Source organism: Platalea leucorodia, assembly GCF_965183815.1.
Source record: "Platalea leucorodia genome assembly, chromosome: 6".
NCBI classification, from domain to species: domain Eukaryota; kingdom Metazoa; phylum Chordata; class Aves; order Pelecaniformes; family Threskiornithidae; genus Platalea; species Platalea leucorodia.
Window position 1 is genome coordinate 36,474,818 of NC_138828.1, and position 25,093 is coordinate 36,499,910.

The 25,093-nt window shown below is 47.4% G+C and overlaps 3 protein-coding genes across 8 annotated transcripts; 2 read left to right on the forward strand and 1 right to left on the reverse strand.

The window, feature by feature from the left end:
• Window positions 1-1,912: 1,912 nt before the first annotated feature.
• On the reverse strand, window positions 1,913-22,460 carry LOC309592222 (putative E3 ubiquitin-protein ligase HERC4). 6 transcript variants are annotated; one of them, XM_082315405.1, is made up of 23 exons: window positions 22,384-22,460; window positions 21,326-21,458; window positions 20,572-20,648; window positions 19,785-20,006; window positions 18,935-19,026; window positions 18,202-18,332; window positions 16,907-17,055; window positions 16,513-16,589; window positions 16,106-16,200; window positions 14,832-14,891; window positions 14,016-14,118; window positions 13,672-13,855; window positions 13,163-13,341; window positions 11,895-11,990; window positions 10,583-10,687; window positions 10,392-10,508; window positions 7,078-7,218; window positions 6,827-6,993; window positions 5,728-5,794; window positions 5,444-5,523; window positions 4,207-4,390; window positions 3,722-3,821; window positions 1,913-3,090 (listed from the first exon to the last, which is right to left on the reverse strand). In XM_082315405.1, the coding sequence occupies exons 1-23, from the start codon at window positions 22,451-22,453 to the stop codon at window positions 2,876-2,878; spliced, it is 2,844 nt and encodes a 947-aa protein (XP_082171531.1). In that variant the 5' UTR covers window positions 22,454-22,460; the 3' UTR covers window positions 1,913-2,875. The 6 variants fall into 6 exon arrangements, with proteins under 6 accessions (XP_082171531.1, XP_082171532.1, XP_082171528.1 ...); XM_082315406.1 differs by having other exon boundaries at window positions 6,827-7,218; window positions 13,672-13,756; XM_082315402.1 differs by having other exon boundaries at window positions 6,827-7,218.
• Window positions 7,368-7,848, forward strand: PYURF (PIGY upstream open reading frame; the record flags this gene model as incomplete). Its single annotated transcript, XM_082315408.1, has 2 exons — window positions 7,368-7,580; window positions 7,707-7,848. The coding sequence occupies exons 1-2, from the start codon at window positions 7,378-7,380 to the stop codon at window positions 7,846-7,848; spliced, it is 345 nt and encodes a 114-aa protein (XP_082171534.1). The 5' UTR covers window positions 7,368-7,377.
• On the forward strand, window positions 7,882-8,273 carry PIGY (phosphatidylinositol glycan anchor biosynthesis class Y; the record flags this gene model as incomplete). Its single annotated transcript, XM_082315409.1, has 1 exon — window positions 7,882-8,273. The coding sequence occupies one exon, from the start codon at window positions 7,882-7,884 to the stop codon at window positions 8,110-8,112; it is 231 nt and encodes a 76-aa protein (XP_082171535.1). The 3' UTR covers window positions 8,113-8,273.
• Window positions 22,461-25,093: the final 2,633 nt, after the last annotated feature.

The window sequence follows — 25,093 nt, forward strand, 5'->3', positions numbered from 1 at the left end:
CGGCACAGACCTTTTAACGGGGCTGTGCAGAGGCAGCGATGCTTTATGCCTAGTCAGTCCTGCCCGTTGTCAGAGCTTTCCACCAGCCTGAGGAGGGCAGGAAAGCTAGTCGCAGAGCACGCCGCCACAGGGAAACTGCCGCGGGGGCCACAAGTCTATGCCCCAGGCATCTGGGCCAGAAAGCTGTTGTGGGTAGGAAAAATCCTTACGTGTGGCCATTGATGTCTCTGTGTTGCTCTGGAAGCAATGAACTCTTCTGTATTTTGTCTTTTTTGGCCCTTCCCATGTTAGGGAAGAGCTTTTCAGAGGGGCTCAGCTGGGGATTAGCCAGCCAAGGCGAGGTCCCGCTACCTCCCATGGAAGCGGTATTCCTGCGTGCTGTCCTCCCTGCACCAAATCCAGCACGAAGCTCACCCCTGCCACACTTCACCAGGCCACCTCCTTCAATTCTTATGGCTTACAAGCTGCCGGGATGTCCTGGTCACCCCAGAACCACCCTGGTTACATCAGCTGCTCTGCCAGGCTCTTGCACTTCTCTACAGGTGACGTTCAGATCAGACGAATGGTCTAAAAAAAAAATTCCTGCTGCAGGTCCGATATACTCTCGCTGCCTGTGTAAAGCCTTTTAAACTCATAGCTGAGTGCAAGGCTCACTCACGTGGCATTCCCCTGCATACTTTATAATGAGCATTGCTTGAGAAAATGTAGACACAGCTTGGTGCTCAAATTCATTGCAGAAAATGACAGAAGAGCACTCTACTCTGCTCCCTCTGAAGGTCTTTTTTTTCTTTTTTATAAAAGCAGGGCTTATTTGAGGACAAATTAAAAATAGCCTTGAAAGTTACTCTGGGCTTTAATCTCCCATGTGATGTTGCATCATACATGATGAGAAGGAAATTCCTTCAGGCTCTAAATAAACCTATTATCACTTAATCTCTAATGGGTTATTTTGAAATCCAAAAAGAATACATCTTTTGTACACTTGCAGAGCACAGAAGATCACTCTGGATTTCCAAGCCCTAACGGAGGCTTAGAAAACCATAAAAAAGGAAACAAGCAGCCAGGAGCAGGCTGGTGAAGAGCAGCAGGCTAAGCTGCCACGACAGACAGCTGCGATGGTGTGGCAGCATCAGCCGGGCACGGGATGGGGACCCTCCGCCTCAATGGGGACAACAGCTTGGGCTTCTGCCAGTTCCCTCATTCCACAAAAATACACCTGCAGCAGGCTGGTGCCTTTCCCAAAGGATGCAAGCATCCCTGTGATGTCTTGTCCGCCCCAGGCGGGCGAGGGGGCCAGGGATTAGCTCTGCAGAGGCCACGTGTCCCCTCGCTCCTTTGTACCACCCTGGCGCTTGAGGCGAGTGCTTGAAGCTTTTCTTTACTAATTACTATACCGTAACTTAAAAGGAAGCTTTCATTTTCTTAGTATGTAACAATGTCCTTTTTACTGAGCTGGAAATTCATAAATAATGCCTATGTCTTTCCTATGAAACGTTTACTTTCCTAAAGGAAAAAAAGCACTAGTCTAACAGTCACTCCTAAAAAAGGTTTATAGAATTTCCTGGCATTTCAAAGGTCCAAGAAGGTGTGCATGTGAAACCCAACACAAAGTCAAGACAGAACAGCAGGTAGGAATTGCTGTCGTCTCCTCACTCTCAATTTTTCGTTCATCTAAAGCGTATTCTGCACCAAACGTGAAAGACCTTGACTTGTTCAGCCTACGCAATGCATCTGTTTGAAACAGACTTATATCAGCCTTTGACTCCTCTTGTGCACGGCTTTCCCCTGTCAACGAGGACAGAAAACACGGATACACTGTCACGCGCAGGCAGCTGCATAACGAAGGAAGAACACAACTACAGGTGTGCAAATTTAACCGATCATCATTTAATTCAACACAGTAAAAGCCTTATTTACAAATATACGTCCACTGACACATTAACACACCAAAGGGGACTGCTGAAAGATCATGATCGTTGTCTCTCTTTCTCTCTATAAATATATTTTTACACAAAGTAAAATATACAGAGAAATGCACATCCTGCCTTTGCATCCTGCCCGACATTGTGGATATCCTGCCAGTGCTATGCACTGTTTTGACAAGGAGCCTCCAGCAGCCCTGCAAGCCTCATGTCCGCAGGCTTCTGTAGACAGACCTGTTCCGCAAGCCTAAAATTTTGTTTAATTGCCAAAATCTCCTTAGAAGATACAAAGAAACATGGCAAATATCACAGTGTTGTCGTATTAAATAATAAAAAGTCCAGTAATGCTTTACAAATACAGCTTTTGACAAAGTTTAGGAACGATCAAATCCTCATCCTAAGAACTTCTCTCAGATAAGTCAAAGGCCATATCCAGGTGAGCACAGGCTGCTCCTTCAATTCACAGTTTGCAGGAACACGCCTCCTTAGCGTTAGTTGCTCCCCAAGAGAATCCTTAACTAATACAGATGAAAACTTTACCCTAGCTTCCCCTTGCAACGATGACTGCTTAGCATATACTGCCTGTATGCTCGGTAACGTACAAATCACAGAATCCCTGCTGCTGGAAGCTCACCAACTAAAGAAGACCAGCACAGTGCAGACAGGATGGACATACACGTAAATACACTTGGTTATCAGCTTGCTTCTTGGAAGCGTGTTAAATAGGATTCTTCTTTACTAACTTTATAATCTAACAACCAGGTTTCTGGTCTAAGCTCATTTTTATAATCAATATAAAATCTCAGTGAATACACACACTCGAGTGTTTATAAAGTGCAGTAAAAATAAGGCAGGGTAGAAACCAGTAAATTGGAATTATTAAGAGAAAAATATGACGAGTGAAACAGAGACTTGTTTTCTTATTTTTGCTTTAAAGTGCTCCTGACCCAGAGTTAGGCCAAGCCAAAATTTTCATTATGCTCTGTGGCACAGAGCAACATTTTCTTGAGTATTCTTTTCCTGCTGTATCTGGGGAGGAACAAAATGTGGCTGCAGGTATTGGCAAAGGGATAATGCTCATCTGGATTGCGTGCTCCAGGATCTACAATAGAAAATTTAAAATGTTCCAGTCCATAGCCAGGGATTCGATCAGATCCTGACACAAAAGCTGAAGGAAGGGGAAAAAGAAAAACAAAAACAAGTTACCAAATTGAAAAAAAATAAACAAGATAATGTTGTCAGAGGATGAAAATCATGAGGGAAAATTAGTGTAAAAATATGGCTATTTCCATAAGCTAATTATTTTGCTTTGTTGAATTTGTACCTGAATATAATAAAGTCTCTTGCTGATTCATAAGCGCTCTTTTACTTTTACTTATATAGACCTTGTGGATGCGAAAGGCCCGGCTAGGTTTGACCTTCTACATTTAAAAAGGATGAGCTAGCTTCTGCGATCCTTTGAGAAAGCTAAACTGCTTACATTGGCATAGTCTGCTCACACAAGTTGAGGCCTCTGACCAACAACTGATAACCACAAAAGTAAAGGATAAAGCAATGGCAAGGTTCGACGCAGTCAGATGCACTCGGGCAAGCCTCGAGGGATGTGAGAAGGGTCAGAACTGTGTCTGTGCAATTCTTTGTATTACTTCTTTGTGGCTTTCACTAGAAAATGTGGCGGAGGGGGAAACATGTTGAAAAGCAGTTTGGAACTATAGTATTTTTCATGTGCAGGCATCTAAACTGTGTGTTGTGGGGGAGAAAGAAGGGCTATGAAAAGTTTAAAATGCCTGATATATTACCAAGAAACATTTTCTTTTTTTCTTCTGGGAGTTTGTGAAACACAGTCCAAAAATTCCTGATGGTTCGATCTAACCTTGTATACCGTTCGTACGTCACATTCTGTTGAAGACATAAAAATAAAACAGGCCAGTTAATCCTCGCTATTTCCATTTTTATTTAAAGAAACTACAGCTTATCTGATAAATTTTATAATCCTGTTCATAGATATTCAAATCCTCTTAACCTCTGAAATCTGCTTGTTCATTTGTTTTTCAAAGATTCATATGACAATCCTTGAGCTACGACTTGATTTTCAGTCCCCTTTATTCTTGTACCTGATGTAGATTAGAAACAGACTCAAAACAAAGACACAAATCGAGAGAAGAGAAAGTCCTCGAGCTTCTGTTTTTCTGTTCGTGACCTATAGCACTCAACACAAGAACAGGTCAGAAAGAGTTTACGTTCAGCAGATATAGCAGAAGTACACCGTGCTCCTATCCAATACCTCTTCCAGCAGATGCCAGTCAAATTTTGTGTGTCCCTGGAGAACAATCTGGAGCTCTGCAGGGAGAAACATCTTCCACTTTCTAGCTGGGCAGCCTCTTAAAAACCCTTGCATAAAGTCCGCAAATGGCTTCCGTATCGACTCATTGAACACGTAATTCACATACAAGTCAACAAATTCCTTCCTGCAAAGATATTTGGAATCAAACAAGCAATGCAATAGGTGCTTTTTTAAAAAGAGAATTATAGAGAACTTTATTCCTTATTCCTTTGTTCCATATACTGAGTCTACTGCAAAGACTCAGACTTTACCGAAAGCAGTCATCACCAGCTATTATTTATTCACTGAATAAGCTGGGAGGATCATCACGAATAAAAGAGAATGCTGGCCAACATGGATTCATTTTGATAACGGTCCTTGTACTTCACCTGAACTCTCCAATGAAATCCTATCAGACACCTCACTATTAAGATGGAACCTAGCAGACCTAAGTGGTGTAAATTCAGCAAAACTCCCACTGAACGCCCAAGAATTACCCTGAAATCAAAACAAACATTTGCACACCTGCTAGTCAGCACAGTTTCACTCTTTCCTCTGTTTGTGATGGGGATTTGTTTAGTGATGTTTTACTTGTACAATCAACTCAATGTAAACGCTATACTCTAAGCTTCCTAAACAGCCCTTTCATGCACCCTATGGGTCCTCAGGTCATCTGCAGAACTCAGGCCACAGAATTTCTCTTTGTCCCCTGTGCTGAGGTTAATACTGACACAATACCTTATTGACAGATTACTCCTTCTCTGTCATATACAAGATACATTCCATATACATAACTAAGCAGGAAACATTTTGCTCATGAAAAAAATCTTAGAGGTGTACCTACAGCGGGATTTCCCAGACAAGTTGTCTGTATTTCCCTGAAAATATTATTCAGGGGTATTTTATACATTCGTTAGGAATTTCCCTGATAAGGCCAGGCATCTCTGTATATGCAGATGCCGGGATGGCCAAGGATCCACTTCTTATCCACTGCTTGCACAAAAACTGCCGATGTCTGGCACATATGGAGCACATATGGAGCACATACAGCAAGAACCGAAAGCATACAACTTACTGGACCAAGACCAAAGGCATAATGTTGTTGTTCAATATTTTCTAAGAGTATATGGGGATGGGTATAGATATGGTATTTCATACACTCATAACAAGACAACAGGATAAGAAAAAGAAGACCAACCTGTTATCCTTAGTGACAGGAATGTTGGCACCATTTTTTTTAAGTTCAACAGCAGCCATGGAACCTCCTTCTTCCATTATCTACGCAAATAAATGAAAACATTGGATGCTGTATCTATATATGACAGATATATATGTGCTACATCTATCATTCTTGCTTTCTGTAGGGCCTGTCATATCACTCTTACTAGTTTGAGTTTACAGACAAGTTGTGCTGTTTGCAGTGGGACATTGTCTTGCCTGAGTACATGCATGGCACATCTGAACGGCACAATAATGCCTTACCGTGAAGTTCATGTCCAGGCTCTCAAGGATATGATCATGTTCTTCATCCAAAATTCTCTGAAGGCTCCTGTTGAAAAAACAAAGGGGAAAAAAGAGAGAAGAAACATGACCATTTAATGCACCAAAACCCATCCTTTGACAAGCAGTATTTAAACGCGTATACATACAGAACACCTATACTCACAACAGAACCTTCATATATGGCCCTAAACTGATCTGCACCCTTATTCCCACTGCTGCCATGAGCTGAGGGCAAGTGCCTTCACCGCGAAGGATTCCAGGCAAGTCCATCCCCACGCCCTGTGGGGATAACTACACAAAGTTCCCTGGCAAGTGGGCTTGGACCACAGCCTTGTTCTTCCAAATATCATCTAGTGAGGAATTAAGTGTGGACCAGTGGGATGGTCTGGCAGAACTGTTTTGGGGGGCAGCACCTCTCAAAGTACTGCAGGCAACCTGACGTTTCAGTCCCCCTCAACAGTCGCTGGCTCGTGGGAAGGGGTTCTCATCTTCTCGGCTGTTTACAGCACTTGTGTGGAAGCTGGGCTTCAGGGGCCTAGGAGCTTTACGTTGGTGGCAGCAGCTCCTCTCCCGGCTATATCTGCCTGAAATCTCCTCTCCCAGCACATGGAAAACCCACATGCGGGTTCTTAGATTTGGCACAACCGCAGCATATGGTAGTACTGTGCTTGTGCATAACATCGTTGTGGAAACTGGTAATTAGTAAATTGCAAAAAAACCCAACATTAGTAATTGGGAGCTTAGTTCTTCCAAGTCCGAACTACAGCTCAAAGTGGTTTTGAACTATATATTCACAGCATGGACTTAAGCCCATGGGGAGCAGGAATCTGACCCCTTCTAAGCCACGGGGCTTGGCTTTTATATTTTGTCGATGCCGACCTCTGCTCGAGAGCGACATCCGTGCCCCGGACGAGGGCTACCTTGGAAACCTGTGGCTTTCAGCAGCTCCGCAACGGCAAAGGTAGCCGCCGCGAGTGCCCCGAACGCGGCCTCGGAGATCTCCGCGCCCGCCGTCGAGCCAGGAGACCCGCCTCGGCCGCCGCTTCCCGCAGCGGCTGGGGCCGTGGCCGGCACGTACCGGCCGGCGGCTGGCCGCAGCTCCTCCAGGTCCTCCGGGGCGGGCGCGACGCCCAGCAGCTTCTTGTAGAGCGCCCGGGGGAAGGGGAAGGGCGCCGTGCACCTGTTGTACAGCGCCATCCCGCACAGCGTCCCGATCCGGAGGAAGGTGTCCTTGCAGCTCGAGGCCTGGGCACGAACGAGCACGTTCGAGGAGCCGTGACCGCCCTTGCCCGGGCGCCGGCTCCCCGCCTCCCCGGGCCCGCCCCTTACCTGGCTGGGGAACCACGCCAGGCCGGAGCCGAGGCGGCGGAAGACCCCGCTGCTGGGCTGGCAGAGGGTCCTGGCGGCGACGCTGAAAAGCTCCTGGGACAGCCCGCCTTCGTCCACTCCTGCCTCGCCCACGAACGACACCTGCGAGCCCCGAGAAACCCATAGCGCCGGGGAGACCGGCACCGGCACCGGCACCGGGGGGGGAAGGGGGCGGGGGGGAGCGGAACCACTGTGCGCGCACCGCAGCGCCGCCCGGGGCGGGTTGGCGGGCGCGCCGGATGCGCGGCGGGGGTAGCGGCCATGCTGCGCGGCGGCGGGCGCGGCGCGGCGGCGGTGCTGCGGGGGGCGGCGGCGGCGGGAGGCCGCGCAGCCGGCGGCGGCGGCGGGCAGGGAGAGGAGCCGGGGCAGCGGCAGGGGCAGGGCTCGGGCTCGGCGCGGCCGCAGCCGCTGGAGCCGTCGCTGCTGCGCTTCCTGGTGTGCCCGCTCTCCAAGCGGCCGCTGAGGTGAGGGACGGGGGCCGCCCTTGGCCTGCTGCTGCCCGAGTCCAGCGGGAGGGGCTGCCGAAGGGCACACCCAGGCTATTCACTTCTTTCGTTTTGTTTTGTTTTTTCCCTGACTCGCCTGGCCAGGTACGAGGAGGCTACCCACGAGCTCATTAACGAGGAGCTGGGCATTGCGTACCCCATCATCGACGGCATCCCGAACATGATCCCAGAGGCTGCCAGGACGACTCGGAAGAAGCCCCCAGCCGAAGGCTCGCAGCAGCCCTGAGGACCCCCCAGCCACAGCAGCGAACTGGGACTGATGGCCGGAGGAGGCATGCTGCCCTCCCTGCCCACCCTGACTGTACTTGTCCCCCTCCTCTCCCTAGCAGGCTTGTTTTACTCAGCCAGCGTAGATGAAACCTTCCCACAGGGCTGCACCAGCACAAACAGCTTGTGTTTCTACAGTCTCCTCCTTCCTGTTACAATACCGGTGTATGTATTCTTCCACCTGTGGACCTGGATGGGGATTAAGCTTTTTAGGCACAACTAGTGCCATGCATTTGCTAACTCCTGGGCTTCTCTAAGGCAACACAGTTTATTTAATCTCATCAGGTATTGATTTGAGAGTTCCCTTCTGTCTGTTGTAATTTTCCTAGTAGTATCTGGAACTGTATGAAGTCCTCTGCAGCAGCCTGTTGCTTAATTACTGCAAAGGTAGGTAAAGAGGAGGAATAACAAGAAGCACTAATTCCTTCTAGTGTATCCCTTCAAGAGTGTTGTGCGTTTGTAGTGGCACGAATTAAAATCTTCTAGGTGGTGATCATTTTTATGAGGAAGACCTGTACCCTGACTGAAATAACTGATCCTAAATAATAAGCAATGACAACATGCAGCGATATGAATCTTTGAATTACGAGCTTTGGTTTTGTTTTGAACTGATGTGTGTATTGAAATGTATTTGCCTCACTGTCAGAAGAACATAAAATAAATTAGGCTGATGTTTAATAACAAAGCTTGAGTTAAATGAAGAAATTTACTTGGATGATACCTATGTCTGTATGTCCAGTAGCTGCTTGCCTCTTTTTTTTAAGAAAAAGATGGGAAAATGACAGTGCTGCAGAAAAGACATACTTCTGTGTTTGGGGGTTTTGTTAGAGTGGCCTAGAACACATTCCAATGTCTGCTTAGGAGATGTATGTCCCTGTGCTATTTGTTAAGTGTGTCTGAGTGCCCAAGTTTCATAGCCAGGCTGGGTCAGCTTCGTTCAAGAGGCATCTCCTGACAGGTTAGAGGAAAAATAACTCCAGCTGAGCCCAGGATCTAGTAGCCAAGTCGGCCGCTACAAATGCTGTTTAAGTATGTGGAGTATCTTTCCCCTTATCCCTATCCTGCTCAGTAGAGAGGGAACAGAAGATGGTTCTGCTAAATACTTCAACCTTCCCTGTCTTCATTTACAGCAACGCTAGAGAATGGAGTGACAGACCACTATGAGGGTGTCAATGTGCAAAGGTCTCGCTACCGTCTGACAAAATGTCTTAACAGGACACAGCTATGAAGGGGACACAGGTTAATGCTATGATAATCTATTACAAGGGTTTCTTTTTTATGTTTTGCTACTGGGTGGTTTACATCTGCAACGCGGACACAGATGTCCTTTACCTGCTGAAAAAATTCAGAAATGCAGCACCAAGTGGTAAATACTGCAGACCTCTGTGTCTCTTGGTGGGATACTAACAATGCCGTCGAATTGATCCGGCTGCTGCTGGGCAAATAGTGCTGTGATGCAGAGTCTGAAAGGCAGTGCCCACAAGAGGTGTATTTGAAGGCTGACTAGCTAAGGGCAGCTGGTTTTGCACAATCAGTGGAGAGAGACTCTAGATCTGGGGGACAGTACAGAGCACAAGCCTTATTGTCTCCGTAAGTAAATGCCTCTTTCTGCTGATGTCGTGAGGAAGGGGGAAGGAAAGGTAGCTCTAGGAACCACTGTGAGTCTTCTCCTAAGTGTCGAGGAAGGAAAAGCTTTGACAGCTCTGGCTGGCAAGAAGGCTCACCGGGAAAGAACCAGAGCTTGGGTAACAGGGCACTGAGGTGGATAGCTCCTGCTGCACAGGCGTGGTGCCAGGCTCCTACAGCCCTCGTGTTAGTGACTGATAAGGCACGCGCTCCCTGAGCTGAGCTCTGCTCTGGCCAGGGGCCCTGTTCCCACGCCAGCCATCTAACGGCTTTTGCAGGACAGAGCTAGCATTGCGATACCCGAAGAAAATACAGCTGCCAGAACCTTTGGGTTTGTGTGGGAACCACAGACTAAAGCCACATGGAGACAGCAGCATTATAATCAACTTTTCATCTCTCTTGCTGGCACTATCCTTCCCTTCCCTTCAGGCAGCATCTCCATGAGAGAAATGGCTTTTGTGGCTATGTTGCTTGCTGGCCCACCAGCCACCAGGTTTTTCACATACAGCAAACTAGCCTAGAGTCTTTAAAGTCAGTCTAGCAGCAATAGTAACGGACTTTGCCAATTACCAGTTTCCTGAGCAATCCTATTACATTACCCCAAAGCAACCTCACAGTAAATAGCACTGCCACTTGCATTTAACTTAGGCCAACAAAGCTTGATGGCTACCCGCAGTAAGAATGTAAGATACTGCCCTCCAGATTTACTCTACATCCCCCGTGGAATATGTTTTATAATAATGTGATGAGTAGTAGTTTTGTTGTATGTTCAATGAATACTGAAACCCTTCTACCAATAGTTCAGTAACACTGAAAACCAAAGAACACTGCAGCAATATATTCAGAGCTAACAAATAATACAATTTGGTATCTTACCATTAACATCTTGCTGAATTGCTTGTTTGGTGCGTGTTCTAAATGGGTCCATATGTCTTGCAGAAGGCACTGTCTCCTGACCGGAAAGTACCAGACTTCCATCAGCATTGAGCGTATCTGAAGATCAAAGTAACAGCATGTCAGCAGTGTGTTTCTCTCTTCTAAATTGTAAAAAAATCGGCCACACTTACATCACAAAAGGGGCTGGACAGAGTGTTGCATTCCATATTGTGAACTAAGATCTTGTTTTGCATGTCAAAGATGCATGGATATTTGGTCATCTTCCATAGGGCCATCTGAAATGGCAAGGAAAAAAGAAAGAGACATGTTGATTTTCTCTTGCAACATCAGAGTTCGGGGGTACATGTGCAGACTGAACTGCCAGTCTGTACCCCGGCAAACTCCTCCGTCTCTGAAACATGCCCTCGTTGTGTACGTGACCACTACACCAACAGAGGCACGCTTTCTAAAAGCAGCTTCTAAACGCTCCTGTGAGTGGGAGACCCTGACAAGAGAGGCATCTGAACTGTCTGTGCTGGCAGACACTTGTGTTACAGTGCCCCAAGAATGAAACAGAGACATAGTGACTTTAATAGCATCTTCTGTAATTCAGCTAAACTAAAACACATAGTAAAAATGTCCTGGACACCCAGGTTATGGTACATTGTTGTTAAAAACTGTTGGGTTTATTATCTGTAATACCAAAAGTAGATATTGATACACAAATTAATCTAATTCAAAGTGTTACACCTCCAGTGTGATAAGGCAGCAACTTCAGGTAATGTCCTATTTGGCTTTTGATTCTATACTGTTTCTCAAACCTCCTCCTCCGCTCTGGTTAATTGGTACAAAATTGGTACATTAGCAAACAAAAGCTCGTGAAAGAATTAGGCAGTTGCCCTGCGAATTCCAGCCACGTTGCCAGAAAACTGCATTTTTTGCCTAAGGAAGCCCCTCCTATCCACATTTCTATTTCGTACTGCTTCCTGTGATGTGGATTTCATTTGGTAGCTAATTTTCACTCCTTCATGTCATCAAGAAATGAACCATTTCACAGATTATTTTTTATTACCACAGCTTTGGGTTTAGATGTAAGTAAATTGAAATGCTCAATAGGGTTTCTACATAAAAGTTTAAAGAGACCTCACAATATTTGTTAATTCAACATAATAAAACCCAGAGTAACAAGAAGTATAGCAACCATCCCTCAAGGTGCTATTTCACACTGATCATCAGTTCAAAGCAAATCAAGCCGCTTAAGATGCTGGAGGACAGCTCCGGCTCTCAGAACCAGGGGTGATCTCAGGAAAGGAACTATATAGCTTCTAAAATACTGGGATAGTAAATGGCTTGCATAATTTAAACAGCTGAAGAAGTAGGGAAGATGTGTTGTCTTTGAGATGTACTGGGCTAGAGTCTAGAGTTGACTTTCACATATATTGACTCATTTAAATAAAACAGAAAAAAAAGTGTTTTGCACTGCTGGTAAGATTTTATACTTACTTTCACATTAAAGGTCCAACACGATTGGATAATCTCTTTCACTTGAGGCACATAGAAGTTGTTCTCTTGTACTCTGAAACCAGTTCTGGAGTTCACCTGCATTGATACATGCAATATGAAAAGGGGCATGAGCAGATCTAGTGAGCTATGTGTCTGTGTGGCAGGGCAGGACTAAGGAGTAACAGGGCTTTCTGCAGAAAGAGCTCTGAGGCCCGGCACAGAAGTGGAAGGATAGAAGTGCTACGAGTAGCACAGCACTCGACAGCGAGAAGTCTCAGAAAGGCACGTACAAACTAGCAGGAAAGCAATCTGCATTTACAATGACGACCCCTTAACAGGACTCCATCAGGAAAGGTGTGTTTCCCTTTGAGTGTCTTTCATGTTGCAGGACAATCTGAAGTTCCCTGTTCATGTTCGTACTTGTTGCCTGGCAAAGATATGAATTCTGGGGGGACAGTGAACATATAAAGCTCCAAATGATGTAACCACTTACAGAAGAGTAGGCCTGCTGCACTTTTGAGTTTATTTATCTGGATAAATGCATATTCAAGAGCCTAAGCTTTGAGGCCCAAATCTGCATTCTCAGCCAAAAGGATATTCAATTCTGAACAAAATTTAACAGCTCTCTCTGATTCATGCTAAGTGCATGCTTGAGCTCTTGACTTTCCTAAACTTTGAACATCTCAGCAGGAGAAAGGATGGTTGTTGAGAAGAATACAGTTATTGCCCCCCTTCTTCCCCTTGTTTATATGCAGCTAAAGATGCTCTAATTCTGTTGTCCCAGAAAATTTCTTGGGTAGCAGGCTCTTAAAGCATCACGCAGCGTTACCGTAGCAGCTGCGCTGTGCCAAGCCGGTGGGTTGTTTTTTAAATGCTGTGAGCATTTACTGGGGTGAGGGATCTCACCGGCAGAAAGGGGAACGGGCATGCTACGTAATGGACAGCACATCCATAGCTCTGCACGCATCAATGCATGCACTCCTTACACCACTGAAAGCAACCCTCTGCTCCCTGCCCCCTGCCAGGGACTATAACGTGCTTCAACTCTTCATTTCTACAGAGGGTCAGCCAGGCACAAGTCAAGAGCAGGACTCCTTCAAAGCTATGCTGGTGCAGAGCCAAAGAGATTCGTGAAGCAATGTCAAAGGGCGAGGGCCCATGTTCCCTTGTAAGAAGGAAACTCAGAGAATTCAACAAGTAAAAAGGGTTAAAATACTCTAACTCGTACTGATACATCCTATCTAATCAGGATCCAAACGCTTTCTCACCTGGTAAAGAATCTGCAGTATCTGCAGAGTCTCTGTTTCATCTGGGTGCAGGCTGTAGGTGTTTCTTTGCCCAGTTCTGACTTCCATGACAAATTGAGACAGGTTTTTCTGGGAAACCCTCTGATATAGAATGACCAGCTCCTTGAAAAAGGATGTTTCTAGGTTTGACCACAGGCATTCTGTAAAGAAAACAGCTAGGGAAGTACCCATCACAGGTAACATGCAAATAACTGCAATTTCTGGATGAAGCTGCATTTTCTCTTTTTATCAAATGAACTAAAGCAAAAAAAATGCTTAATTTTACACTACAAAAATTAGTAAACCTCAGACTGAGAATTATTTTTTTTTCTTGTGTCTTGCAGTGTAGTCCCCGTGTTTCTACTTCTACCGAAAGCATTTCTTCCAGGCCGAACTCTGGAACAAATTACATCGGCAATACTAATTCTTGCTCCACAGCTGAAAACGACCAAGCATTTAAATCATTCAGTTCTGTCATCACAAAACCCTACCAAGAGTTTGCAGGTACTTTGGCTGGAGCTTTGTGATGGCTTGTGCTAGCAGCCTGAGAGAACGGAAAGAGCTGTCATCTTCTCCCTGCAGAAGGAAAGGCAAGATCAAGTAGACTCTGAAGTTTTCAGGTGAGTCGGGAGAGGAAGACAATGACGGCAGTAATTTCTCAATCTCCTTTTGCACCTTCAGAGGAAAAAAAAAAAAAGAGACAAGGGTTAAAAATGCAATTATGTTTGCCAAGAATCATCTATGAATTAGGTGGGCACAGAATTCCCAAGTTTCATGCACAAATCCAGAGGTCCTCCATATCTGTGTAGTGAGAATCCTTATATCAAATCCTTACCTCCTGGAAGACTTCTGGCTTCTTGCTGATCTTCTTATAAAAATGTTGCACTGCCGATATGTCTACACCTGAGACTTCTTTGGAAGTTTTGAAATGTTTGTCTCTATCACAAACGAAATAAAGAACACCAAATGATGTGAGAAGCTGTTTTTTTCTTACTGACTGAATAGTGAAGCATCCTAACATGAGAAAATACTTGGAAAGTTCAGCCCCAGCTCCAGCGGGTATAATTTCATCTGTTCTAAGAAGATATTCTCACTGTGGTGTGACCTGATTAATATTCTGTCCTTCTGTCTTGTGTAGCTGTGCACTGTTAATGGCAGGCTTCCTGTATCTCACCCTAAAACAACTTGCACTTCAGTGCCGGGAGGAGCTATTATGGATCCTTTGGGAGCTGTAATATAGCCTAAAGGGCTTATCATAGAACCACAGAATCATTTACGTTGGAAAAGACCCTTAAGGTCATCAGGTCCAACCATAAACATAACACTGCCAAGTCCATCGCTAAACCATGTCCCTAAGTGTCACATCTACACGTCTTTTAAATACCTCCAGGGAAGGGGATTCAACCTTTATCATCATCTGTCAAATGTGACTATGGGATAATCTGCTACAATGTGAGCTTCTATAGCAAATTTCAATAGGACTGGGGGGATAAAAAACTTAATTTTAGCAAGGGCTTTGAAAACTACAGACTTGCTTCTTGCAAATTCAGATACGACTAATCTTCTCCACATATGTGGCCTAAAATAACACTTTCTGGTCAGTTTACATGCAGCTAATTTATTCTGTTACGTCTAAGTCAGTGCACGCTACCTTTTCTCCAGGAAGCTTCCACTGATGCAAGCCTCAGATGAAAAGATCAGCCTGATATTCCTGATAGTAAAAACAAACCAAAGTCAATCCTCTCAACATGAGTAGCAACTTCAGGTTTTTAATTCTGAGAGAACAAGAACGTGTGTACGAGTGTGCCTGCACCTGACCACATAAAACTTTTCTTAGCACCACTTTATTGGCAGCGTTGCAGAAGACACTGTATTCGAGGAGCCCGTGATCTCCGGCAAGCCTCCTCTGCTCTCCTGGGCCTTGCAAGGGAACCTGCTCAAGCGCCCCATGCCAGCCTGTGTTGCATGCCGGCGGGTGTTATGGTGGAGATATCTTCTCCTGACAGGTTGGGATGTTATCTGGTTTTGTTTGTTATGCAAAATAAAAGGCACTGAGGAACCCCCCCACGGAGGGGATCTTTGTAGCACACTGAGGGAACATCCATCAGGGTATCCATTTGCTGCCGCACGAAAGCTGGGTTCCCAGCGTCTGAAGGGACATTAGACTTACTCACTACCTGTATTCTTGGTTCTATTCTTATTAAAGCAGCTACTGTATCAAGAGATTTGTTGTCAGGCCCTTCCTAGGGAGATCTGGAAAGAACCCTCTCTCTCTCACCCTCTGAATAACCACTTTCCATATGATCCAAATTGTAATAAAAGTGGTCAGGGAAACATTTAGATCCAAATTAGACAAGATTTTTAAATGCTCAGAATCAGCAGCTGGAGTCAGACTTGCCCAAAGAAAATAACCTCCCTTGTAAGATTTGAAAAAAGACTACGTAATCACAATTCTCAGCCCTAAGTGTAAGGCTTCCCACAGTAATATATACTTACTGCTTTTGCAAATGGGTAACTAAAGAAGGGATCACTAATTTTTAAATGCTGACACACACAAAACATTCCAGTTTGGGTACTCTGGATTATGATTTTTGCACAAGGCCTCAGTCTGCAGACCGAATCTTTCACTGATTTAGCTTGTTGGCTCTTCATCAACTTAACAACCATTCTGTACAAGGAGAGGAGGACAGGCTTCCGAAGCCAGGCAGTGCGTCTGCTCTGTTTCTGCAAGAGGGTTATCAAAGGGCCATTGCTTCTCAACCTCTCTTTTTCCTGTCCAAAAACTAGGTAAGCAGGGCTGGTACAAGATTCTGTCTCAGCTAAATTCTTGAACGTCAGTTCCTACAGTAGTCTCCAAAGAATAATAATTTTTAGAGAAAATCATGTATCAGGGAAAAAAAAAAAACCCTCAGGTTTCTGACTTACTTTTTTATACTCTCCCAATGTTGCGAACTGGAATTAGAAAACCACACATCCACTTCTTTATCCTTCAGAGTGGCAATTCCGTTCAAATAGGAATTCTGTGTGAAATGCATGAAAATATTGACAAGGTTACAGGTTTAGCAGATGGGATTCTTTTTTTCAAGTCAATCATTACAAGAAGATTTCAGCCTAAGTATGAACAAATTAATGGTCATCCAGCATGATCCAGATGCATTAACCACAGAACAGACATAAATTGCAATACGAGTTAGTTTCTGGGTAAGCATGGAAAGAACTGCAAGAGACATATATGAACTTGGCGCACTAAGAGCAGGATGGAAAATCCAAATGTTTCCAGCAGTAATGTGAACAATGGTAAAATTAGAAGCCATGATCAAATAGGCACATACCTTGTTCTTCTTGCAAAGGACAATGCCTTTGTTTCCTCTTGCAATAATTTCAATCACCTTTCGTGACCTGTTGTTTTCTGTGAAAGAATGAAAAGATTTTCAAAGGAACATTTGAAGAGACAGTCATTATCTTCAGAGAGTTCAGTGCACAGATGTGGAACAGGAAAAAAAACCCTCAGATAGTAGCTGTCTGTCTAAAAGTTGATTCTGTGTGGCCATTACCCGTGATGATAAATCAAGCAGCAAATGGAATTATCCATTGTAGAATCTGTTGGGATGGGCAAGCAAGCAGGAGACATAATATTAGCCTCTCAGTGTAAACATGGAATCAAGAAAACAAGCATCTCCCTGGAAGAAACCAATATAGATTGTACACATCTGCAATGGTCATTACCCCAACAGGATTTTCCAGTATTCACTGGTAAATTGATGGGAAGTGGTATCAACTGATTAGGCTTCCTCTCGTCTCCCAGCTGTCCTTCTTCACCAGAACCAAACAAATAGACTTTGTCCAAGGAGGGGACATAGACCAGGGTGTGCTGTCTGTTCAGAAAAAGAAAAATGGTCATAATAAGCTAATACCACTGGGCTAGTCAGAATAAAATTTACAGATATGTTTTCAGAGTGGATAGCTGAGGCTTGTCTTTAAAAGTCCTGACAGTCCAGCTATAGAATCCCTTTAACCAAAGGCTTAAGACCCTTCCTTGCATAAACATTCAGCAATAAAGAAACATATGGACTCAAATTTCCTATACTATCCTCTAAAGTTTGTGATTTACCCTGGTTCCACATACAAAAATAAAGTGTTATGCCTTGCTAGCTTCACGCCCTTCCATTTTTAAAAGTGCAACTTCTACGCTGCTGGGCCTGACACAAAGCCCAGGAAAGTCAACAGGAGACTTTTTCTGGCCCAGTTCCAGAAAGCCAGAATGAAATTAGATAATTATCACCACTCTTCAGTTCTTTCTAAGGACCTGCCAGTTTGTCAGAATGGATGGGAATTCGGTGACTTTCCTGACACAGGCTTTTGACAGTCTTTTGCCCTTTGGAACCCAGTACACCCTTCGTTTCTTAAAAGAGCAAAAACCCAAGGGCTTCTGGTGTTTTTGCAGCCCTCTCCCTCTGCTTGGCATGGGCTGAGGGTTCTGCTTTCACTGGGGCTGTGGCAGGAGGGTGGCTTGCACTTGAAGAGTGGATGATATTCTGACAGTGCTGACACACTGGGATACAGGGATTTCATAAAATCATAGAATCGTTTACGTTGGAAAAGACCTTTAAGATCATCAAGTCCAACCGTTAACCTAGCACGGCCAAGCCCACCACTAAACCATGTCCCTAAGCACCACGTCTGCACGTCTTTTAAATACTTCCAGGGATGGGGATTCAACCACTTCCCTGGGCAGCCTGGTCCAGTGCCTGACTGCCCTTTCGGTGAAGAAATTTTTTCTAATATCCAGCCTAAACCTTGGGGCCATTTCCTCTTGTCCTATAGCTTGTTACTTGGGAGAAGAGACCGACCCCCACCTCGCTACAACCTCCTTTCAGGTAGTTGTAGAGAGCAATAAGGTCTCCCCCGAGCCTCCTCTTCTCCAGACTTTTTGAACATCTTGGTGACTCCCCTCCCTACTGTTCTTCAGTGATTCCCCTAAGACCTTGACCTTAGAAGGCATGTCACTGGTACTTTCCCACCTGCCACAGGCAACCTGCGAAACTCTTGCTCCCCACAGCTCGGCCACCACGCGAGGCATGAGTTCATTTCGTGTAGAGTTGTGACCAAGCTGGCCAGCCCCTCCTGCTCCAAAGGTGCACACCAGCCCATCCTTGAAGATGAAGAAACAAACAACAGGATCACTGCGTTATTAATGGCATTCAAATGGTCACCACCGAGAGTGAGAGCGAGCATGACACAATGTGTTACATGGGACTTGGTTCAAAACATCCCTGATTCGAACACAGGTAGAGTGTGCTTTGCATCAAGCCTAATCTTACACTGTCTAATGTCCAAATCATTTAACTCCTGAGAAAAGCAATTTAACTCCTGAGAATAACTCCCTGTTGCTTATGAATTTTACTTGTATGAGTAAACCCTAGTGAATTAGCTATTGTTCACATTTTCTGAAGCTCCCAACATGCTATAAAAAAGAAAATATTTTCTAAAAGTACCGAGATACTGAGAGTTGAACTGCACTTCTTTGCCCCAGGATTCCCATTCACCATCTCCCTGCAAAAGTTTGCGTGCAGGTGACAGGAACCTGAGAAAAGGCCAGTTTTCCCAATAGCTTAGTTAGCGTGCCTTGGGGATAGTCTTCAGACTCAGATGGAAGCAGGCGTTGCCATCCCAGTTTCTCCATGCTGGCTTTTAGCAGTGTATCTTTTCTCGCAGGGTGAGGTCTCAGGTGCTGACTTTCCATTTCAGACTCACCTTGGAGAGAACTGCAGTATGATCTGCCCCGCATGAGATAAATACAGTCTTCCAGTGCTCTAACGCTCCAACGTATGATGGGTGGTCCCTGTCTGGAAAGAAGACAGCACTGCTAAAGTGAAAGAGTACTGGAGGGTCTCACACAAAGAAAGATTTAGAAAATAGGTGGGTTTAGCGCTTTTCAGTCCTCTCTTACAGCAATTCATGTATTTACAACTTGTTTTTGAGTTGTTTTCTACCCTCCACTATAACATACTCTTTGTCATAATCTTCTGTCTTTTTCATAGTATTTTCTTTTCATTTACATTCAATCTGAAACAAAACGCAGCACTTTTACATCTGCTTGCCAAAAGGTACTTGGCTTCAAAATATCTGACTCTCAAGGGTGTGGACTCATTCAGATCCCCCTGACTTCAGGTTCTGTCTGGCGAGAGCAAATCTGCCCCAGCCCTCCAGGTTTGAAGGCAATGGGTGATTTTAATTCTTCTCTCACCTTCTGTTGACAGGGAATTAAAGAAGGCAAAGAGGTATAAAATTAGTTTCCTTCATGGAAGACTGCCTGGAGAAAGGCATGGAAAGAGGCCTCTGAAACATATGGTTTTAAGAGCCCACGCAATCCAGTTGGCCACACAAAATGACTGGAAGTTCTCTGTAGAAATACAACCCCTAAATCCCTTGTCCCTGCATGCCTTTTCTGGTCAGGAAACAAGTTATCCAGATCTACTTTCTTCAAAAGACTTTACTGTCCACTGCTGCTCCAAAGGGGCTTGACAGTCCTGAGGAGCCCCTCCTGTGTCTGCAGTAAGCTCACTGAGCAGGAAAGCACATTCCTGCTGCTGTCCTTCCTTACCTTCTGTGTCTCCGAGTCCCAGCTGACCAAAATCGTTCTTTCCCCAGGAGTACACAGCTCCAGAGAGTGACACGGCGGCGCTGTGAGCTCCTCCAGCAGCAATCTGAGCGAGTGGGATGCCCTTTAGTCTTTCCACCAGCTGTGGCTGGCAGACCAGCGTGGTTTGGCTCCCCACTCCAAGCTGTCCGTGGGCGTTCTGGCCCCAGGTGAAGAGCCCACCTCCTTCACACACAGAACAAAAGAAAACAGCTCAGCCTCACTGCTTCCCTCAAGTCTTTGCGCTTTGAGAATGGGAGCAAAAATTAGTGCTGTTTTCAGGTATCTAGCTGCAAGGTGAGACCAGCAGCAGCAGCCAAATCTCCCTGTTTGGTTCTGAACCCTTTGGGGCAGTCCCATGCTGCCTGTGTGACCCAGCAGGGCGAGAATAAAGGCAGGGTGTTTCCACCTCTAAAGCCATACTTGCAAGAAGTTCCCAACCAGAAAGGTGCTCCAACTTAAGAATGATCAGGTCTGGTGACTGCAGAGTGGGGCAGCCACGTCTGCTCTCCACAACACACCTTTGCAGAGGCGTGGTGCTCAGGAACCAGAGAGAGACAGAGCTGCAGGTCTCTTTTTGCCGGGAGGAAAGGGCAAGGCTGATAGCCAGCGCACTTTGTGTCCCCCACCCATCGCTCATTACTCTCTAATGGTGTCACCAACTACTGGAAGGGGTTCAGACACTCCCTTCCAAGAGCAAGCCTGCCATAATGTGACTCCCGGTTGGAGAAGTGTGCTTCAAAGAGGCTACCTCTGGACAGTGCCATGGCGTGCTGGTCCCCACATGCTATTTGAACAATATCTTGGTTTCCTAGTTCTTTCACCAGCCTACAAAAATAAGGAAAAAAAAAAAAAAAAAAACCAAGTGAAAATAGATAGATGCTGTGCCATGAGACAAAGTAAAGGAAGAAGATCCTCTGCTCACCAAGTCCTAGCATGTTTAGTGGGAATTACGTGGAAAAATATAGGTCACCTGTAAGTTGACCTGCTCTTATGCTAGCCTACTGCAGCTGTGCTAACTGATTTGATTGTGGTTTGCACCATGGGAAGCTGGGAGAGAACGGGGCTCAGCCCTGGGCAAGTTAACAGAAAATCCCACAGCAAACTGCTCTGCCATTTTTAGATGATGGTTACCCTCACAGCTTAATCAGAAGGTGGCAAGGTTCAGATGTGCTTGGGTCTTACACCTGCAGCTTTCCCAAGCCACGTGTGGTTTGCAAGTCATCTACATTACTCTGGTATATGCTACCAATCCTTACTAAGTTTGAGAGAAAGCTGTCTCATGCATCTCAAGCAGCTCAGATTTTGGTATCATCCTCAAAATCAATGCACTTCTTGCTGGGTAACAAAAGAAGATAACGTTTTGGGTACTAGGAATGAATGTGTTCCAGTTCCCTCTCTACAACAGGAACACACCTCAGTCTGTTGGATGTTACCTTTAGGAAAAATGGGCCACCTTCTCTGACCGTTACCACCCACACCTCCACTCCATTAAAGTTTCTTACCTTGTCTTAGAGCAGTCAGCTGAAGCTGTAGCCCACTCTTCAGAAAGCTTCCCATCGGGGGAGAGAATGAGCGTATGTGTTGCATCATGGTTTGAACATTGCACCTTTTCATTCCTCTGCGGCTGCACGAGTTCTGCAGAACAAATATGGACAGGCACGACGGTCGCGCTAAGGCAGCGGGCATCGTAACCATCTCGGTCCCCTCCCCAAGATCTCTGTGTGCTACTGCTTTCAGCAAGAGCTTCTGCTCCTCAGGAAGAAGTGACACAAGTGTGTATGACTTATTTTCCCCGGCCCCTTGGGGTTTCAGGGTCCTACCCGCTGCTTTATCTCACGCCAGGCAACTCTCCTGGCTATCACTAAAAGACATTTCTCCATCTCTTAGGCTGCTGCGCCACCAGCTCCCAAGACGACCCGCAAAACGTCAGCAGAAGCCCTGGGGAGATAAAGCACTCCCTGAGGTATCTGACCGCCCCAGATTTGTCACAGCTTTGGGGACGGGATGCCTTGAAGTCAGATGTTTTACACGACACTGGAGCAGCAATGATGGAAAATCCATGCATTGCCTGTTTGCAGCAGAGGGAAGTCCCTTCTTGCCTGCAGCTGATGGGCTGCAGGTGCTTTCCTGAGCCGAAGGCACCAGATTCACTCAGTCACTCGCCCGTGGCCCTACTGCAGCCCAAGCGTCCGAGAGCCAGGATGCCCAAGCCTGAAAGGCAGCCATCAGCAGCGCCTTCCCCGATTTACCTAACACCTCTGGAGACTCTCTGTCCACCCTCCTCACACCTCCCCAGCTCAATCACAACAGGTAACCGGCGAGGAAAATCCACGTCTGTCCCCCGGCCCTGTCCGCCTGCTCCCAGCCTCCCCCGACCGCCGCGCACCGGGACACGCTCAGGCACCTCACGCAGCGGCCCGCTCCCCCCGGGAGGCAGCACGGCGGGTTACTGCAACCCGAGCGGCTCCATCCCCGCCGGCCCGGCCCGCGGGGTCCCGCCGCCCTCGCCCGGGAGGCTCCCACCCCCGCGCCGGCCGCCCCCGCCGCCGCCGCTCGGTACCTCCCGCCCCCCGCCGCCGGCCGCTCCCCCGGCCCCGCCGCCGCCGCCGCTGCTGCCGGCCCGCCGCCATCCCCCGCTCGCCGGCCGCCCGACAGCTCGACGGCGCCGGGGACGAACGCCCCGCCCCGGCGGGGAAACGGGAACCGAAACTTGGCGGTGCCGCGGCAGCGGGAGGCGGAGCGGGCGCGGCCGGTTCCCGGGTCCCCGGCGCCTGCAAGCCCGCAGCTGGCAAACGCCGACCCCTGCACCGCAAACGCGGGAGCTGCCGGGCTGCGAGGAGCTGCCGGGCTGCGGGGGGCGGCTGCTGCTCGGGCTGGGGGGAGAGGGGAAAGCAGAGAGCGGGCAGAGGGATGCTGGGGTTTTCCATGTGGAAAAGGCACCCGTTTGACTTCATTACTCGCCTCGGAGCGGAGAGTGACGCGCCTGTGTCCATCCTTTATAGGCTTCTGTAAGCTCAGAGACCTACTCTGCTGTTCCCTGCATCCTGCTGCTGCTCCTTGTATCCCGAGTAAGAGCCCGCGCAAATTCAGAGGGCCTACTGGGCTGTCGGAAGTCAAGCAGCGAGTGAAATGCCCGGTTTAGAAATCCATGAACAACTAAAATCCATCTGCTTCCACTCTCACATAGCCTCTCTCCTATCGTCTGCTGAATCTCCCCCTGCCTTCCAAGACCCTGGAAGCTTTCCCCCAGGAAAGGCCACCCAGCCTGCCCCGCCTCCCACGCTTTCGTGCTGGAGTGATGCACGCAGGACCGTCTTGATGCTGAAATAATGGATACCCATGCGAACGATGACATGGATCAGAACACATAAGAGCATTGTTGTTGTATTCCTAATAGCTTCCACTGATAAATTAAATTCAATCTGCTTAAGAAAATTTTATGCTGCTGAATACTAAGCACAGATTTTAGCGTGGCACTCAGCAAAAGTCCCAAGAAGCACAACATGAATCTACAGCTTTATACTGGCATTCACTGAAACGCAGTGGAAAATTTGTTACTGAGACACCAGAAGCATGTCATGTAATATATTTGAATGGAGCAGCCCGTGGCGCACAAAAAGGCACACAGAGGCCCCGGGGGTGAAGAAAAAAGGATGTGGAGGAGCCGCAGAAGCAAAGCGAGGTGAACCTGGGGCGGACAGTAATTGACTTCTCCCCAGGGAGGAGCAACCCAGCCTGTTTTTCCCAGCCACTTCCATACACGCCCTATGGGCATCTTATCTCCTTCCACGGTACCTAGGAAGGTCTTGAGATCAAGAAATACCAAGCTAGAGCTGTGAGGCCAAAGCGTGAGCTACGAAGGGACGCTAGAGGTCCTTCTGCACCAAAGCATGAACTAACGCCTCCTCCCTAGGAGGAAAAACTGTGCTCCAAGCAGAGGCAAGGGCACTCACCTCTTGTTTGGCACAGAAATGAAGAGATTTGAGGGGAGGAAAGGAAACGCCTTGATGTCCTTCTTCCTTTCGGAGCTACATTTTTCCTTCTGCCAAGCGGACCGCTGACAGTGACCTCATGTCAGAAAGGCTTGCTCTGGTAAGCTACGGCAGGTTCCTTAAACGCCCTGCGGTTCTCTGCCCAAGAGGTATCAGGGCTTGTGATAGTCTGACCAAAAGGAATCTGGGAGCCCATGAGGGAGATGCCTGGCAACTGGCAGGAGACAGAGGAAAGAGCTGAACTGTGCAAAATGGTTTTCATAGCTAGAACTGGGTTTGACAGATGTGTCTGTCCGTACTTTGGCCATTTCACCCCTTTTCATCACTTCTATAGTGACTTACCCATACAAAAAAGAAAAAACCCAAACCCCCATGTGTCAAATACCTCGAGTTCAGTGTAGTGCTTGCTTATGAGGGCAGCTCTTCTCCCAGGAGGACAGCATGGAGCGATTCCAGGGCGAGGGGAATGGAGAAATCCAAGGAAATGTATGCGGATGCCATGATGTCCCAGGAGGAATGTCCCACGGCGGGCCCCCGGGAGCCGAGGAAGCGTGCGGCGGAAGCCCATTCCCGCAGTGTCGGCAGCTGAACGGGCGTGAGTGGGTCAATCCCTCCAGCGCAGATCCGGACCTTGCAGCCCCGCTCAGCCGGCCTGCCTCACGGCCCCCAGCTGCTCTGCATGGCAAGGGACACGGTGACCCGGGGGCCACGCAGCTGGGCTCAGCCGCTGGCAACCCGTACCGGGCAGTGCCGCATCCCCCAGTTTCACAGTGAGGGAGCACTGGACCAGGCTGCCCAGGGAAGCGATCGGGTCCCCATCCCTGGAGGTATTAAAAGATGTGTAGACGCGGTGCTTGGGGACATGGTTTAGTGGTGGACTCGGCAGCGCTAGGTTTACGGTTGGACTTGCATGCTGGGGTGCCGGGCACTGTCCCCACAGACTCAAGCAGCATCAGAACATTCCCAGTTTCTGCTGGTGGCAGCAGCCCCCCGCCCTCAGCCCCTCGGGAGCTATCCCAGGGCAGGTGCCACAAGCCAAGGCGCAAGAAGGCAGCGGGCAACACCGTTGTCCCGCGATGTACAAAAGACACCTGACAGCTCTCCTTTTCTCTCCCGCCCCCGCTCCCGCAGGAGACCGACCCGTCCCCGGGGCCGACCGGGGCCTCTGCAGCCCCTCGGGGCTGACGGCTGCGAGCTGAGCGCCGGCGGGCGGCAAGAAGGGAGGGGACCGGCCCGATGCCAGAGCTGGGGGCAGCCGGGACGGCACACGACGGGGCC